This window comes from Carettochelys insculpta, chromosome 19 (assembly GCF_033958435.1).
Source record: "Carettochelys insculpta isolate YL-2023 chromosome 19, ASM3395843v1, whole genome shotgun sequence".
NCBI lineage: Eukaryota > Metazoa > Chordata > Testudines > Carettochelyidae > Carettochelys > Carettochelys insculpta.
Genome location: NC_134155.1, coordinates 26476628 through 26492458, shown reverse-complemented (window position 1 = coordinate 26492458; position 15831 = coordinate 26476628). Strand labels below are relative to the sequence as shown.

Sequence of the window (15831 nt, the reverse complement as noted above, 5' to 3'; positions counted from 1 at the left end):
TCAGAAGCCCTAGCTGCTTTTCCTGCCTTTGCCACTGGGTGAGATTGGGCAAGTCATGTCCCACCTCGTTCCTCTGGTTCCCCAGCTGAAAAATGGGGAAAATAACAGTGATCTGCTTTGCAGATGTGCTGAGCCACGTTGCTGAAAGGTGCAAAATAAGAACTGGAGTTAGTATTTCCCCTTGCAGGGCAGCACATCCCCCTGCATGGCTGAACCCTCCCTGGCTGGGGCAGGACAGGCCCTCACACTCCAGGGGCCCTGCCATCTCAGCCTTTCCCTCCTGCCTGAGGGAAGGAGAACCTCCCCCTGGAATGCAGCACCCCTCCTGTGGCTCTAGCTTCCCCGAACAGCAGGAAGGGCTGGGAAACACCTCCCCAGCCTGGTGCAGATGAGACAGGCTTCAGGCTGGGGTGGTAACAGCAGGGGCTGGTGGTTGTCCAGTATTAGCACTGGAGCAGATGAGTACTTGGCTGCCTCCTACGCATGCCCCGGCTGGTGGCACACGAAGCCAGGGAATATGGGGCATATGTGGATGGCTATGGGGAGCAGGAACTGATGGGCTGGTTCTGCCGTTTTGCAGCGTACACTGGGAATGCCGACATGATCCAGCCTGGCCTGACCCCACTGCAGCCAAATCTCGATGATTTTATGGAGATCTCAGGTAGGAGCCTGCCCTGGTAGAGGACTGTGTGTTTGTGCAGTGGGCTGGGGCTGCATGCTGCCATGAGCTAAGTCGCTATGGGCTGGAGTGCAAGGCTGTCCTCTGGCTTACAAGCAGGGGCTGCGGAAAGGCAGTGGGTAGGGTGAAGAGGGGATGCGAGGCCCTGGGATTTCACACCCATAAGCCAAAGGAGGGAGCAGTCGCACTGCAGTGAAAGGTGCCCGTGGCAGCAGGCTCGGGGTGTTGCAAGCAGAGGACGGCGGGCGCTGCGCTGGGGCAGCTCCCAGGGAACGGCGTTTCTCCAAATGCAGCTCTCTTTACAGGAATGTGAAACCACGAGGGGGTGGCTGCAGACAGAGGAAGGAAAACTCTCCCCACAAGAAAGAGGAAATCTCTGGGGGACGAGCTGCTTTCCGCTGCGCTGCCACAGCTGGGGGACGGGGTGGGGCCGCAGCCTGGGGGGATGGGAGGGAGCCTCATTGCCCCTGGAGCTCAGCTCTCTGCCCCCCCAGCTCCTGGGCCATTGAAACAGCCTGTGTCAGCAGCATGGAGCTGGGTCCCCAGAAGGAGCCTTAGACTCCGGGGATCTTTCACCACCGTGCCTGTGGCTCACGGCCTGGAGAGAGGTGACAGCCACCCCCACACTGCTGGGAGGAAGGCGAGCAGGTCCTGATGGGGCTCCCCCTGAGGGAGTCGGATCCCCATGTGGTTTTCTACCAGGGTGGACAGTGACTTGATGCTTCCAGTCACGTGGCGCCAGCCCCAGAGGGGCTGTTTCTCCACCCCCCAGGCAGTGCTGTGCCCCCAGCCCTGCTCCCACAACTGGCCTCCTCAGCCGAGAGCTGCTCTGGTCATGGGCACCTGTGCAGGGGAGGGGCACAACTCAGTCCTGCCCCAGAGGTGGGGACAGTGAGGCCAGAGTGGGCCACTGGGCTGGGGGGTGGGGGGTTCGCACCACTATCTGTACAGAGGGGGACGGCCCAACCTGAAAGCTGGGGTGCCAGGCTCCTCGCGGGCGGGACCCTTGGGTGCCCTGTCCTCATGGGGGGATGTGAGCGGTGGGAGCAGCGGACCGGGATAGGAGCAGAGGGGCTAAGCGAGTTCGAGGGTGAGAAAGGGCCGGGAGGGGATCAGAACAGAGTCAGACCATGAAAGTGGGGCGAAAGGAGCCTCAGCTGCAGAGACTAGTCAGGGAGAGCAGAGCTGCCTGTGGACAGCCCAGGACGTGGTGCTGGTGCGGGACACTGGGCGTGCAGAGGAGAGGGGCTGCAGGGGGGAGGCAGGAGGAGGAGCAAATGAGAGAGGCAGCTGAGCCCAGGCCCCTCTGCACTTCAGCCCCACCCCAAGGTTCCAGCATGGCCCCTTGCCGTCGATGGGCCCCAGCCTGTCCCCAAACCCGCCTGCGGTCTTGGACTCCAGAGGGCACTCCAGGAAGTGCCCGAGGTGCGCAGGTGCCCAGCCAGCACAACCTGCGGAGGTCAGTGAGGAGCTGTGTAGCTGGTCACTGTGGATGCACAGTATCTCGCACCCCGGAGCTGTGAGTCCTGTCCTAGTGGAGGTGCCCAGGGTCATTCCTAAGCTGTTGTGCCTATGGGGGGCCAACACTGGGCTTCATGTGGGTTCAGGGCTGACCTCTGTGGAGGTGGTTGGACTGGGCCTCCTGGAGCTCCCTGCCAGTATCCACTTCCCACTTTCCTGCTTCGGAGGAAACAAGAGACCTTGCATCATTTGGCTGCTGGCTGATGCAAGCCTAGAGGCTGGCAGAAAGCTGGGGCTGGGACTGCCGATATTAGCGCAGCCTGCAGGTGCAGTCCTTGGGTGCCCTCTGGATGAGCCAGACATGGGGGAAGTACACTCTTACACCATTTCCTGCCGCCGGCTTGCAGGAGACACTGGGAATGACCTGCCTCCAGCCAGCACCACCCCCATATGTTCCCTCCAGAACCCCTTGGGGAGAGAGGCCCAAAGCGGAACAGCTGGGAGCTCCCCACAGCCAGTGCTCCTGGAGCTAGGGCTGGTGGGTGACTTTCTGCTGAAACGGCCTTTTGATGGAAAATTGGATTTTCAGCAGAAAGCTCCAGAAGTGCGTATGCTTCCCATGGGAACCAGAACCAGCGCTACCCCGTTACCCTGGTGTCATGGTGCCTCATGGGAACTGGCACGTTGTTCCTTCAAAGATTTCCTCACTCAGGGCAGTTAAGCACTGGGATAAATTGCCGAGAATCTCCATTGCTGCAGATATTTAAGAACAGGTTGGATAAATATCTAAAAGGGATGAAGCAGGTGGTGCTTGGTCCTGTTCTGAGGACAGAGGACTGGTCTCTTAAGGTCCCTTCCAGTTCTGGTGTTCTGCGATTCTGTGATTCAGGCTCCCATTTCCCTACATGGGCCCGGGTACCAAGCCTGACTACCTTGCTCATGATGCCCCACGAGCGGGGAATCCTGGGATTTCTAGGTGAGAAGGGCAAAAGGCACCCCCAGAAAGTGATCTGTGCAGCAAAGACCAGAGACCTGCCCTGCATCAATTCCTGGCTGAACTAGAGCAGAGCATTCACAAAAACATCCCAGATGTAAAGATGACCTGGGATGGAGAATTCCTCATGATCCCTGGTGAGTCGTTCTGAAGGTTAATTACCCTCACTACTAAAATTTGCAATTTATGTCTAGACTGAATTTGTTTCACTTCCCCTCCCAGCCATTTGCTCTTGTTCTACCTGTGTCTGCTAGATTGGAGAGCTCCTAACAAAGTTTTATTGCCCATGCAAGTACCTAAAACCTGTGATTGCTCGATTGAACGCCTCTAACACAGTATCCCACCGCTGCCAAATGCAGGGCTAAAGTCACCTCTCTGCTCATGTTGCAGATCCCCCTGCTTATACATCCAGGGTCACATGAGCCCTTGCACCACATTAAAACAAGTCCTGTGACTGCTTATAGACTAGCAGATATTTTGGAGCATAAGCGTTCATGGGCAAAGACTTTTGCTGACGAAAGCTCATGCTCCAAAATATCTGTTAGTCTATAAGGAGCCACAGGACTTCTTGTTGTTTTTGAAGATACAAACTAACTCGGCCACCTCTCTGGTACTTGTACCATGTTAGCCGCACTGGGCGCTCATTTTCGGCTGACTCTTTCCAGTGACCCACAGCTTTTTCAGAGTCCCCTATCCTGTAAGTCTGCCAATGGTCTGTGGTGCTAGATGGTAGCTTTACATTAGGCCATGTTAAATTGCATACTGTTTGCTGCACTCAGCTTACCGAGCACATCAGCGGCCTGTCCTCACTGTTTACCATCCCTCTATCTTTGTGTTGTCTGCGAACATCATCAGTGATGATCTTGTTGTCTTCCAAGTCACTGACAAAACTGTTCGAGCCAGTTTTTAATCCGTTTAGTATGTGCCATGTTAATTTTGCGTATTCTGATTTTTAATCAAAATGCTCTGCTGTACCAAGTCAAACCCACTGGAGAAGTCTAAGGATATGACATCAGCACTGTAACTTTTATCAACCAGACTTATCTCATCAAAAGATATCATTAGTTTCCTGGGAGCTATTTTCCATGAACTTGTGTTGCATGGCATTAATGATATCACCCTCATTTATCTGTGTATTAATCAAGCCCCAGATCAGCTATTTAATTATTGCACCCAGAGCTGAAGTCAGGCTGACAAGCCTGTAATTACCTCAGTCATCTTGTTTACCCTTTTGAAATATTGTCCCAAGATTAGCTGTCTTCCTCTTCTCTGGAGCTTCCCCAAGGCTCCTAGAATTACTGAAAAACAACACTAATGGTCCAGAAATTTCTCAGCCTGCTTTTTGAAAATGCTTGGTTTACATTATCCAGCCTTGACCATTTAGAAATATTTGACTTAGATAACTGCTGCTTAAAGTACTCTTCTGTTGCTATGGGAATAGAAAGTATTTCATCTTCATCATCTCTGACATGACTGCACTGGCTGCGGTTTTCCCAAATACAGACCAGCAATACACATTGAGCACTTCTGCCTTTTCTTCATTTTCCTTGACTGGGAGAAATAGCGAAAGTGCCTGGTCCAGCTAGAACAGGAGCCTAAGACACTCAAAGTCCACGAGCACCATGGCACTGGGGTGAATCAAAATATTTCCCATTCTTAGCCAAAATACTTGGATGGAAAATCAAAATTTTCCACAACTCCCCCCACCTCCTGCTGGCTCTGCTGGAATCTCCCCACAAAGCCAGTGCTCCTAAAGTGACCTGCATCAGCCATTCTGGGCTGGCACAGTGGTGGGGCTTATTTCCAGCTGCTAGAAGGTACAAGCACAAGCCGCCTTCCCTGTTCTTTGTTGCTACCCAGCGGGCGTATGGTGATCGAAGGCAATGATGTGTGGGAAGGGGTGACTCCATGGGGCACTCTCTAAGACATGGTTTCCCAAACTGGGGGGCATGAAGAAATTCCAGGTGCGGTGCGAGGCAACCCAACCCCCTGCCATCGTACCCCCACACCTGAACAAAGAGCCAGCCTTTGCTTCCGGCTCTCAGCCCCTGCCATTTTACATGGGTGACCTGGCACAGCCGCTATAAAAAGCAGGCAGCCGGCAAAGATCCACGTGGAGCTAGGTGCCTTCTGCAAATGAGCTTGAGTGTGGGTTGGGGAGTGGGGAAGAGGAGGAGGATGGGCTTAGGGAGCTGGATGTGCCTGGCTTTGTGGGAGGGCAGGGAGGGGCTCGGGGAGTGGCTTGCGGGGCTCAGGCGGACAGCCAGCTTGTGGGACATGTCGGGCTCAGCCAGCTGGCCCTGGCAGAGCAGGGCTTGGGTGGCTGGCCCCAACAACGTGCGGCTGGGGCGGCACAGGATGGTGGGTAGGTGGCTGGTCTTGGCAGTGTGGGGCTTGGGGCTCAGGCAGCTCGGGATGGCAGGTGGGTTGCTGTGACCCTAGCAGTGTGGGGCTTGGGCAGGCAGCTGGCCTGCGACTGGGGCGAGTGGCTGGTGGGTGGGCGGCTGGTCCCAGCAGCACAGAGCTCGGGCAGCTGGTGGACAGGTGGATGACTGGCCCCGGCAGCTACTGGATGAGCGGGTGGCTGGCCCCAGTGGCGTGGGGCTCAGGTGGCAGCTCTGGCAGCACAGGTCTCAGGCGGGCAGGCGGCTGGCACAGGCAGTTCTGCAGGCTGGCATGGGGCTCAGGCAGCTGGCCAGCTGGAGCTGCACCAAGCAACCACAAGGGGCCAAGAAAAGCTATTTATGCTTATTTTTAATTTAAATAACATTTTTATATCAAGTTTTTGTGTTTATTTCCAATTATAAATTGAATTTTTTGTTGAAGGGGGGTTGGATGATGGTAAAGAAGAGGTGGGGGGGCATGAGGGTTTCTGAAAAATCAAAAGCGGGGCGTGATGCCGAAAAGTTTGGGAACCACTGCTCTAAAAAGTTTTCTCTCTGGTTTTTCCTGCTGGGAGGCGAGTGTGCTGGATGGGAGAAGTGGCTGCTCAGCTCACTGAGGGCTCTGAGCTGAAGCAGCAGCTCAGCTTGTCCCCTTCATGCTCACACAATTTGAGCTTGTGCTTCTGCTGCTTTTGCCATGTCAGAAATCAAAGTATTTCTGCTGAGCGCAACCAGGGAGGAAAATGCCCTCCTGATGGCTGGGGCTGGCTGATATAGGCCCGTTTCTCAAGAACACTAAAGGCCCAGGGCCAGTCCAGCTAGTGCTCCTAGGCCTGGGATGGAGGGAGAGGAAAAGTTGTAGTCTGGATGCATCCAAGTAGGAAGAGAATTGTTCAGAGTCAGGAGCCAGGACCCATCTGGTGCAATGGAATGACACACCCTTGCTCCAAAGGGCTTATAATCTAGGCTCACATCCCCCAGAAAAAAACTGGTGGGGGGGTGGAGTACGTAGCGGGGGGAAGTGTGGGGGCATTGCAACACCCTCACTGCCAGGAAGGCTGCAGAGCCTGGCTTCTAGGTGGTCAGTGCTGGTCTCCACGTGAGCTGCTGGGCGCCAACTGCGTTTGGCAATTGCGCCACTTAGCTTAGCAGATTGCGTGGGAGCTGAGCTGCTTGGGACGTCTGGCCCTAGGTTTTCTGGGCAGTGCCCCCTTAGTGCTGAGAGACCGAAATGTGCAGTGCGGGCTGGGGCTGAGGGAAGTGGCCCCAAGGGTTGCTGGCCCCATCAGTACCCCCAGGCAGTGGAGTAAAGCCCGCAAAGCTCAAGGCAGAGACACAAAGCTGAGCTGAGGAGAAGCCCAGGCCCTGTTTCGGTGCATGTGCCTGTCACTCAAGGAGCAGAAGCCAGTCGCAATGAGGAACCACCCCGTGCCCTTAGGCAGTGTGCGAGGGTCTGAGTCAGATGGAGAAGTCCTAATGGCAGAGCCAGGGCTGCAGCTGGGCATGGGGTCTGACTGTGGCCTGCATCCTGCTTCAGGTAGGAATCTGCACGTTGCGCTCAGCATGGCTGTGGGGCTGGGCTAGCCCAGCTCCCCTGAAGACAGGCCTTCCCTGCTCCGCAGACGAGGGGAGGGTGAAAGCCCGGAGAAAGCACTGACAGGCTCTGATTTGGAAGCTGGGGAGGTGGGCTAGACACAAGGAGGAGTTGTATTGACCCTTGGGACGTGACTGAGGACAGCTACAGGACTCGTGCCGCTGCGGCCAAGAGCTTGGTAGCTCTGGCATTGGGCTCCTGTGCACCCACCATGAGCTCCTTCACCAGCCCAGGGCATGCCAGCGGCTGAGGTGCAGCAGCTGGTGCCCAGGAGCATGTGTGTGGGGGGGGAGCGTGCCAGTGGCTGAGGTGCAGCAGCTGGTGCCCAGGAGCATGTGGGGGGGAGCGTGCCAGTGGCTGAGGTGCAGCAGCTGGTGCCCAGGAGCATGTGGGGGGGGGGGTGTGCTAGTGGCTGAGGTGCAGCCGCTGGCGCCCAGGAGCATGTGTGTAGGGGGGGGGGCGTGCCAGTGGCTGAGGTGCAGCCGCTGGTGCCCAGGAGCATGTGGGGGGGGGCGTGGCAGTGGCTGAGGTGCAGCCGCTGGTGCCCAGGAGCATGTGCTGGGGTGGGGGGGCGTGGCAGTGGCTGAGGTGCAGCCGCTGGTGCCCAGGAGCATGTGCTGGGGTGGGGGGGTGTGCCAGTGGCTGAGGTGCAGCCGCTGGTGCCCAGGAGCATGTGCTGGGGTGGGGGGGCGTGCCAGTGGCTGAGGTGCAGCCGCTGGTGCCCAGGAGCATGTGTGTGGGGGGGGAGCGTGCCAGTGGCTGAGGTGCAGCCACTGGTGCCCAGGAGCATGTGGGGGGGGGGGCGTGCCAGTGGCTGAGGTGCAGCCGCTGGTGCCCAGGAGCATGTGGGGTGGGGGCGTGCTAGTGGCTGAGGTGCAGCCGCTGGTGCCCAGGAGCATGTGGGGGGGGTGGGGGCGTGCTAGTGGCTGAGGTGCAGCCGCTGGTGCCCAGGAGCATGTGGGGGGGGGGGCGTGCCAGTGGCTGAGGTGCAGCCGCTGGTGCCCAGGAGCATGTGTGTAGGGGGGGTGTGCCAGTGGCTGAGGTGCAGCCGCTGGTGCCCAGGAGCATGTGGGGGGGGGCGTGCCAGTGGCTGAGGTGCAGCCGCTGGTGCCCAGGAGCATGTGCTGGGGGCGGGGGTGTGCCAGTGGCTGAGGTGCAGCCGCTGGTGCCCAGGAGCATGTGTGTGGGGGGGGGGCGTGCCAGTGGCTGAGGTGCAGCAGCTGGTGCCCAGGAGCATGTGTGTGGGGGGGTGTGCCAGTGGCTGAGGTGCAGCCGCTGGTGCCCAGGAGCATGTGCTGGGGGCGGGGGCATGCCAGTGGCTGAGGTGCAGCCGCTGGTGCCCAGGAGCATGTGCTGGGGGGGTGGGGCGTGGCAGAACTACCGTAGACGGGTTTGCGGAGGGGGGCACATACGGGCGCCACACTACAAAGCAGTTGGGCAGGACTTGCTGCGTCTCTCTGTCCCCTTGCGCTTGGGGAGGCGTGGAAGTGCCTAGCAGGGAAGTGCTCACCCACGGCCTGCTGGGCTGGCAGCTCATCTCCCTGGCCTGGGGACGATCACTTTGCTCTGCCTGGGGAAGAGCAGTCTGGGGAGGTTGCTGTTGGCCTCTTTGTGGGTGATCGTGGGGCTCAACACTCTGTAGGCTGAGGTCCTGGCTGATACGGCCGCCCACCCGAAGGCCTCTCCAACAGGCATGGCATGGCGGGGTGGGGGCTGGGCTCAGGGACTTACTTACACCTGAGCAAAGTGGGCACCGAATAGCCGCCTTGCACACCCACCTGGCACAGCTGGAAGTGACGACGTTGCAGGCAGGGCATATCTGGGCCCTCCTCTCTCCTTCCTGGGGCCCTGCACCCACCAGTGTGTCCCTCGAGGAGGCAACTTCTCAGGAGGTAGCAGTGGGGCTCTTGGCTACGTAGAGAAGAGTTTTGTAAGGCAGCACCGCAGGTGGCCTCTGTCCCACTGGTCTCTCAGCAGAGCCCAGGGAGTCCAATCCAGGACTCTGCCCAGCTGCAGGACCCTGCTGCCCAGCAAATGTGCAGTAGACACATGGGGGTGCAAGGGGCTGAGTGGGAGGGGTGGTGGTGAGGTTCCCTGAGGTGGCTGGTGCCGGCACGAGCTCTTGGCTCTACCGGGATCCCTGTCCCTTAGTGCATTCCCTGCTAGAAGCAGTGCTTCTGGTCTCTAGGGATGGCATCACTGTGGGGAGAGGGCAAGTCCCAGCTCAGCTAGACACGCACACCCTGGCTTTGATGGAGCTAGCAAACCACTGGCAGCAGCAGTGCAGCTGAGTAGGGTCCCTAGGGCCTGAGATGGGGGTATCCTCGGGCACCCGGCCCACACCTCCATAGCTATGCTGAGCTAGCGCATGTACATCTGCCTGAGCTTGGACCTGCGCCCCCCCAGCTCTAGTGTAGACAAACCCTAGAGAGAACCAGTCAGCTCTCCCCAGCCAGGGCAGTGCCATGCCCTGGGGCTCAGTTGTGATGGGGCCTGCAGCTCCCCTGGATCTAGCAGACGGCTAGCACCCTGCTGCAGATTGGTGCCTGCAGGGGGTGGAGGGTTCGGCTTCGGCTTCCACCAGAGGGTTCATGCTAGGCAGCACTGTGCCATAACCAGCACTCGCAGGCAGTGGAAGGGGAAGCAGGAGGCTTGTGTGTGAACAGTGTGTAACGCTGACAGACCCAGGTTGCCAGCCCCAGGGATAGAACCGGCAAGCGCAGGGTCTGAAGCCCTGCACTCTACCAGGTGAGCTAAAGGCCAGCTGGCTCTCAGCTGTAGAGCAGAGACTTCACTCACCCCAGATGAGGTCTCAGTGTCTCCGGGTGCTACAAATGAATGAGGGAAGAAAATCTCCTGAGGAGGGACATCTTTGGCAGGCTGTGTGGATAAACTGTCAGGTCCCACAGTGTCAGTGACTTTGCTGTAGGACTGACGTATGGGCCTAATGGAGCCCAGGCCTCACAAATCCCTCCTGCACAGAGGGGCTGATCCAGTGAGAGCTGCTCCCAGGAGCTTGACCCCATGCCATGTACACAGACACCCAGGCACAACCCCATCTGGGCAGCCAGCCACCCTTGCCCGCCTGCCAACCCCCACAGCTCACAGCTGCCTCCTCTCCAGCAAACCGTGACTCCTGCCAGGGATCTGCACCTGCATCCTCAGCACACTGAGACATGCCATGGACACGGCCAGGCCATTTCCACCCTGGCCCCCTTCCTCTACTGGGCTGCCAGAGGGCAGCATGTGGCACAAGGCCCCTTCCCAAGGAATCTCCATCACCAGCTTGTCCGTGGCTGGGGCCAGGTGCTCAGCCAGCCCATTAGAAACCCAGGATCCCTGTGGCCGGGTGCCGGCCCAGAGGGCAGGGGTGTGGGGTGAGGCTCAGTCCCCACAGGGAGTGGCAGGCCCAGAGCTGCCTGCCCAGAACTTTGTGCTGTGCTTGTCTGAGCCTGCAGAAGGAGCAGGGTTGGGGACAGGACAGGAAGGGAGAGTGAAGTCGCAGAGGGTCACGGGGCCTGGCTTCGGGAAGGCCACAGGATGTGGTTAGCCACAGGCCACACGCAAGGTTAGAGCACGGGCACTGGGGCCTCGCAACCTACCACGAAAGTAAGCGGCACCCAGCACTGGCACTGGCACTGCCGGCTGAGACGGGGCCCAATACCCTGGTCTTGCGTGGGCCAGGAGCTCCACTGGAGTAAAGTTCAGCGCTGAGCCGGGGGATGTCTGCAGGGCTTAACCTGGCACCAGCACACGCAGGACCCTGGGCCGGCCGAGCTGCGGGGGGGTGAGGGAGGGACAGGCACGGGAACCAGGGCCAGCCGAGCTGCGGGGGGGTGAGGGAGGGACACACAGGACCCAGGGCTGGCCAGGCTGTGGGGGGTGGGAGCGGGACACACACAGGATCCAGGGCTGACTGAGCTGCAGAGGAGTGTGGGGGAGGGACATGTGGGACCCAGGGCTGGCCAAGCTGTGGGGGGTGGGGGTGAAACACATGCAGGATCCTGGGCCGGCTGAGCTGAAGGGGAGGGTGGGGGAGGGACATGTGGGACCCAGGGCCGGCCAGGCTGTGGAGGTGAGGGGCATAGGTGGGAACCAGGGCTGGCCGAGCTGGTTACAACCCCCTGAGCAGACCTGAGCCGAGCAGAGCAGAGCAGAGTCTGAGCCGGCCAGTGCATGGAGTGAAAGGCTGGCGTGGTGACTGCAGAGCTAATGTCACTGCCCACCTCTGAGCAGAGCAGAGCCGAGTCTGAGCCGGCCAGTGCATGGAGTGAAAGGCTGGCGTGGTGACTGCAGAGCTAATGTCACTGCCCACCTCCCAGGGCGTCCCACCCTGCTCAGGCTCTTGCAGGCTGACCTCACCCAAGGGCCATGCCTGCCCTGGCTGGACAGCTGGGTGAGGGAAGGAGGGTCGCACCCTGCTGCAGGCAGTGGCTCTCCCTGTGTGCAGCACGCCTGGGCACTGGCGTATGGGCTGCCTGGACCTGCCTTTTTCCTCTTTCACAATTGCTGCTGCCACATCATGCCTGGGGAGTTAGGAGCTCCCTTAGTCCCAGCCTGCTGCCAGGAGCCCTGGAGCCCTGCGCTGCAGCCGGGGGTACCAACAACCCTTCACTTCAGCTAACGGCAGAAAAATGGTCTCCCTGGGATACCCTGGGCTTTCCCACCGCTGCCACCATCTGCCTCCCCAAGGCCTGGGGAGACACTGAACCTCCTGGGATGGGCCTGTCCGCACGGGGGAGCAGCAAGGAGAGGCTGCTTTGGCATTGGGAAAGAACCTTTTGTGGGCATGTGAAAAGTAGGGCAGCTGGTGCCTGTGCCTGGCGGGGCCCTATGGCCCAAAAAGCCCAGGGAGGCTGGGGTCAGCGGTTCTAAGTCCTGGTTCCTGGCAGCCTGGAGCTCCTGCCCAGCTGCTTGAAGTGTGTGCCATGTTGTGCCAGTCTGGGCCTGGGGGAGCGGCTGTCTCCGGACTGGGAAGCACAACAGCAGCTGGGCCAGGTGCACTGGTGAGGCCAGGCCAGGTCGTACTCAGCTGGACCTGGCCTAGTACCCCAGCCTTGACCCTGGCTTTAGGGAGCGCGTTTTTCCCACAGCGTCCCCCAGAGAACCACCGCTCCTGAGAGTGAGCGTCCCACCCTGGGTGCTGCTGATGGGCTAGCAAAGGGCGCAAAGCCATGCCTGGGAGAGAGGTGCTTTGGGGCTGATGGAGGGATGATCCTGGGAAGGGCAGAGTGAGCCAAGCAGCAACCCCACCCCCAGCCTCCGGACCACTTCCCGGCCAGGAGAAGGCGGCTGGCCCCTGGCCAACAGGCACATGGGCGTATGACACTGGAGCTGGGTTAAGGTGGCCTGGGGCCCGCCTGGATCTTAGGGGTGGTGCTGGGCCCCTTGCCAGGGTGGGGGGCAGGGAAGAAGGCTTTCCTCAGGTTGGTTCTTGCACAGCTGCCAGGCTCATGGGACTGTTTCTCTGCCCCAGGCTTGGCTGCTGCAGGAAGCCGGCTGTCAGCCCAGGTAGCCCCGTGCTCTGGCTGGCCCTGAGCGCTGACCGCAAGCCCTGCACCTGCCCAGGGGCCAGCTAACTTGCTCAGGAACTGGATGTCTCTGCATCTCTGCTTTGCTTCGCAGATCTCTTCAGCAGCCAGCGCCCGCTGCCTTCCCAGAAGCATCTGAGCTACCAGGAGCAGCCCTGCTTCATGTCCCTGGCTGACCCCCTGTACAGCAGCAGCAGCAGTGCCCCGTCTGCCAGCCATGCCAACCCCTTCCTGGCCTCCAGAGGCCTGCCTGCCACCTACGGTGCTGCCCCAGTCCCGCCCAATGGGCACCTGCAAGTGAGTAAGTCTCCAGGGAGGGAGCGTGTCCTGGTCTGCTTTTCCCTTTCCCTGGGACCGGCCTCTGTGTTTGGCTCACCCAGGCGTGCCGAGGCCATAGTGCCAGGCCCCATTGCTTCTGTCGCCATCTACCCTGCTGTGTGTCAGCCCTGCCCCTCTCAGTCCTGGGCTGGCCTAGCAGTCCAGGGCCATGTGCTGCTCTGTAATGTGCTTCTCTCGCTTCAGTCCAGCAGCAGCTGCTCCTCCCGGCTCAACCTGCCTGGCTCCTTCCTCAGCCCTGATTTCCAGCCAGCCCCGCAGCCTGCGGACTCCCACATTGGCCTGTGCGCTGACCTCAAGCACAAACCCCTGCTCCATTATGGGCTCCCCAGCAAGAGCCTCAGCATGGAGCCCTATGGCCCGTCCTACTGTGCCCCAGCAACGCCCCCAGGCACCTTCCTACTGGGCCAGGATGTACTGTACCCACCGGCTTCTGCACCGAGAACCAAGTTCCACTACCCCAGCTCTCCGGGAGGCTCTTCGCTTGTTAGCCACGCAGCCTCTGCGCTCCCCACGCCGCGCCTCACCCAGCACGTACCAGGCCTGGCCTACAGCATGGACCTTCTGCCGGCAGCACACCCTGCTCTGTCCAGTGCCCATCCCCTGCCCCCAGTGATGCTGAGCAGCCCCAGGCTTGCCACTCCCAAAGGGGACAGCAGGCCAATGGAGAAGCCAGCCAGCGCCAAGGCAAAGAGCCCTGTGCCCCCTCGCCTGGCTGTGCCCAATCCCTGCCTGACGCAGCTCCTGGCTGCAGGTAATGCTTTGGGGGGTTGCTTTGCAAAGTTGCTGTTTGGCTCAGGACTCTGACTGCCCCTCTCCGGCCAGCTGCAGTAGGAAGCTGCTTCCAGGAGCAGGCAGCTGGGCTACAGGATGGGGCTGATGGGCCGACCCAGCTTTCCAGAGAGGGGCAGGGTGCTGGTGTATGGGCACGGACTGGGAGCACCCCTTTTGTGGGTTCATTCCCACCAGATGCCATTCTCCTGCCGCACTCCACACCCTGGCCCCCGTCGCTGCCGGCTCCCATGCCAGCAACACTCTGGCCCTCACTTGCCCATCAACCAGCTCCCAGACGAAACAGCTGGGGCGGGCAGGGGCACTGGAGGTTGGACAGAGGAATGAGTCGGAGACTGTGGCTGAGCAGCGGGAGGAGCTGCCCGGGAGCATGGCGGAAGGGTGAAGGGCTTGGGCATTGCTGCCTGCAGCAGGCACTGGGAAAGAGACCCTGAGCCATGGGCACTCGGTGCTGGCAGAGCAGCAACCTCTCAGCAGGCGGGTAAAGGCAAAGCTGCAGGGAGCCCCAGAGTGGTTGGGGTGGCTGCTGGGACTGCCCCTGATCCTAACCCTGGGACTAAAGCCAGTCACCCAGAGTGGGGGCTTGGCCAGTGCTGCCCTTTCACCCCCCAGGATTGTTCACCTGCCAGTTCAGCACCAGGGCCTGGCGGCAGCAGGGGAACCTGCCTGCCGAAGAGTACAGAGAGAGCAGAGCTGCCGCAGGCTGGGTGTCTTCAGCTGGGTGACAGCTCAGAGCCCAGGAGGCGCTTGCTGAGTGCAGTCACTCAGGCTGGCTGGCCTCCTCCCTCCTTGGGCGATGCCGCCAGTGCCAGTGTGAGCACGTGCCAAGCTCCGTGCAAGCATGGGGCGATCACACCCGCGCTGATGGGGGGCAGGTGTACCTCATTCTCCTGACAGACCCACGATTTCCTGGGACTGTGGCCCTGCCTCTGTAACAGCGGGTGCCCTGGTTGCAGGAGTCCCTGTTAGGAAGTCCTCACGGTCCAGATCTGCCACATAGAATCAGCACTAAGCCCCTGTCCCCTTCCTGCCCCCTCCAAGTATGGCTTGATTTGCAAAGAGCATGAGACCCAGCCCTGCCCTACTCCCAGGCTTGGCCAGCCCCTGCTGGGCACTGCCCAGGAGCTGTTGGGCCCAGGCCCTCTGCCCTGAGAACCAGAAGCCAGCAGCAGAGTCTGTCCACATCTCTCTGCAGGGCTGCCCTGGGCTGGTCACTTGCTCAGCTAGCAGCGGGATGTTGCATAGCCCAGCCTGGCTCTTCTCTCATGCTGTGTCCTCCCCTTCTACTGCCTTCTGTCTTGCAGCTAAACCAGATCTGGCCCCGGACCCTCCAGCCACTGCTAGTACCACCTTCAGCCCCACGTCGCCAGCCTCCCCGGTAAGAGCTCATCAGCTGAGGTCACCAGCCTTTGACCGCCACATGTGGGGCCAGACACGGGCTCTGGCACGCAGCATCGGGCATTGCGATCAGCAGCCACTTCTGGGCTGGAAGCCACTGCCTCAGTTCTACCCTTGGGCAGAGTTGGACTACCACAGGGCATGTCAGGGCAGTGGCCAGGGGCAGGGCGGAGCTGGGGCACACTGGGGCTGGACTAGCATTGGGCATGTCAGGGCACTGGTGAGGGCTATGGCAGAGCTGGGGGTGGCACTGGGGCTGGATGAGCCAGAGGGTGTGTTCGGGCAGGAACAAGGGCATGGGGGAGCTGTAGAGGGCCCTGAGGCTGGACTAGCGTAAGGTGTGTCAAGGCAGGAGCGAGGGGCTTGGCAGAACTGGGATGCACTGGGGCTGAACTAGCTGGGAGCATGCCAGGGCAGTGGCCAGGGGCATGGTGGAACTGGGGGGCACTGGAGCTGTACGAGCCGGGGGTATAGCAGAGCTGGAAGGAATCCTGAGACATCATCTAGTCTGTCCCCTGCACTGAGGCAGGAGTACATGTTATCTGGACCATCCCTGGTCCAGATATTTGTCTAACCTGCTCTTAAAAACCTTCAATGACAGCAGTTCCTCCACCTCTCTAGGCAGTGTATTCCAGTGCTGAACCTCCCTGACAGTCAGGAAG

At 60.1% G+C, this 15831-nt stretch overlaps 1 protein-coding gene across 1 annotated transcript in view; it reads left to right on the top strand.

Moving 5' to 3' along the window:
- The window catches only part of MLXIPL (MLX interacting protein like), a 63564-nt gene that overhangs the window by 30797 nt on the left and 16936 nt on the right, over positions 1-15831 (top strand). Inside the window, exons 7-10 of the mRNA XM_075014137.1 lie at positions 581-661; positions 12738-12940; positions 13166-13733; positions 15076-15149. Coding sequence (XP_074870238.1) covers positions 581-661; positions 12738-12940; positions 13166-13733; positions 15076-15149 — 926 coding nt within the window. The remainder of the gene's footprint in view (positions 1-580; positions 662-12737; positions 12941-13165; positions 13734-15075; positions 15150-15831) is intronic.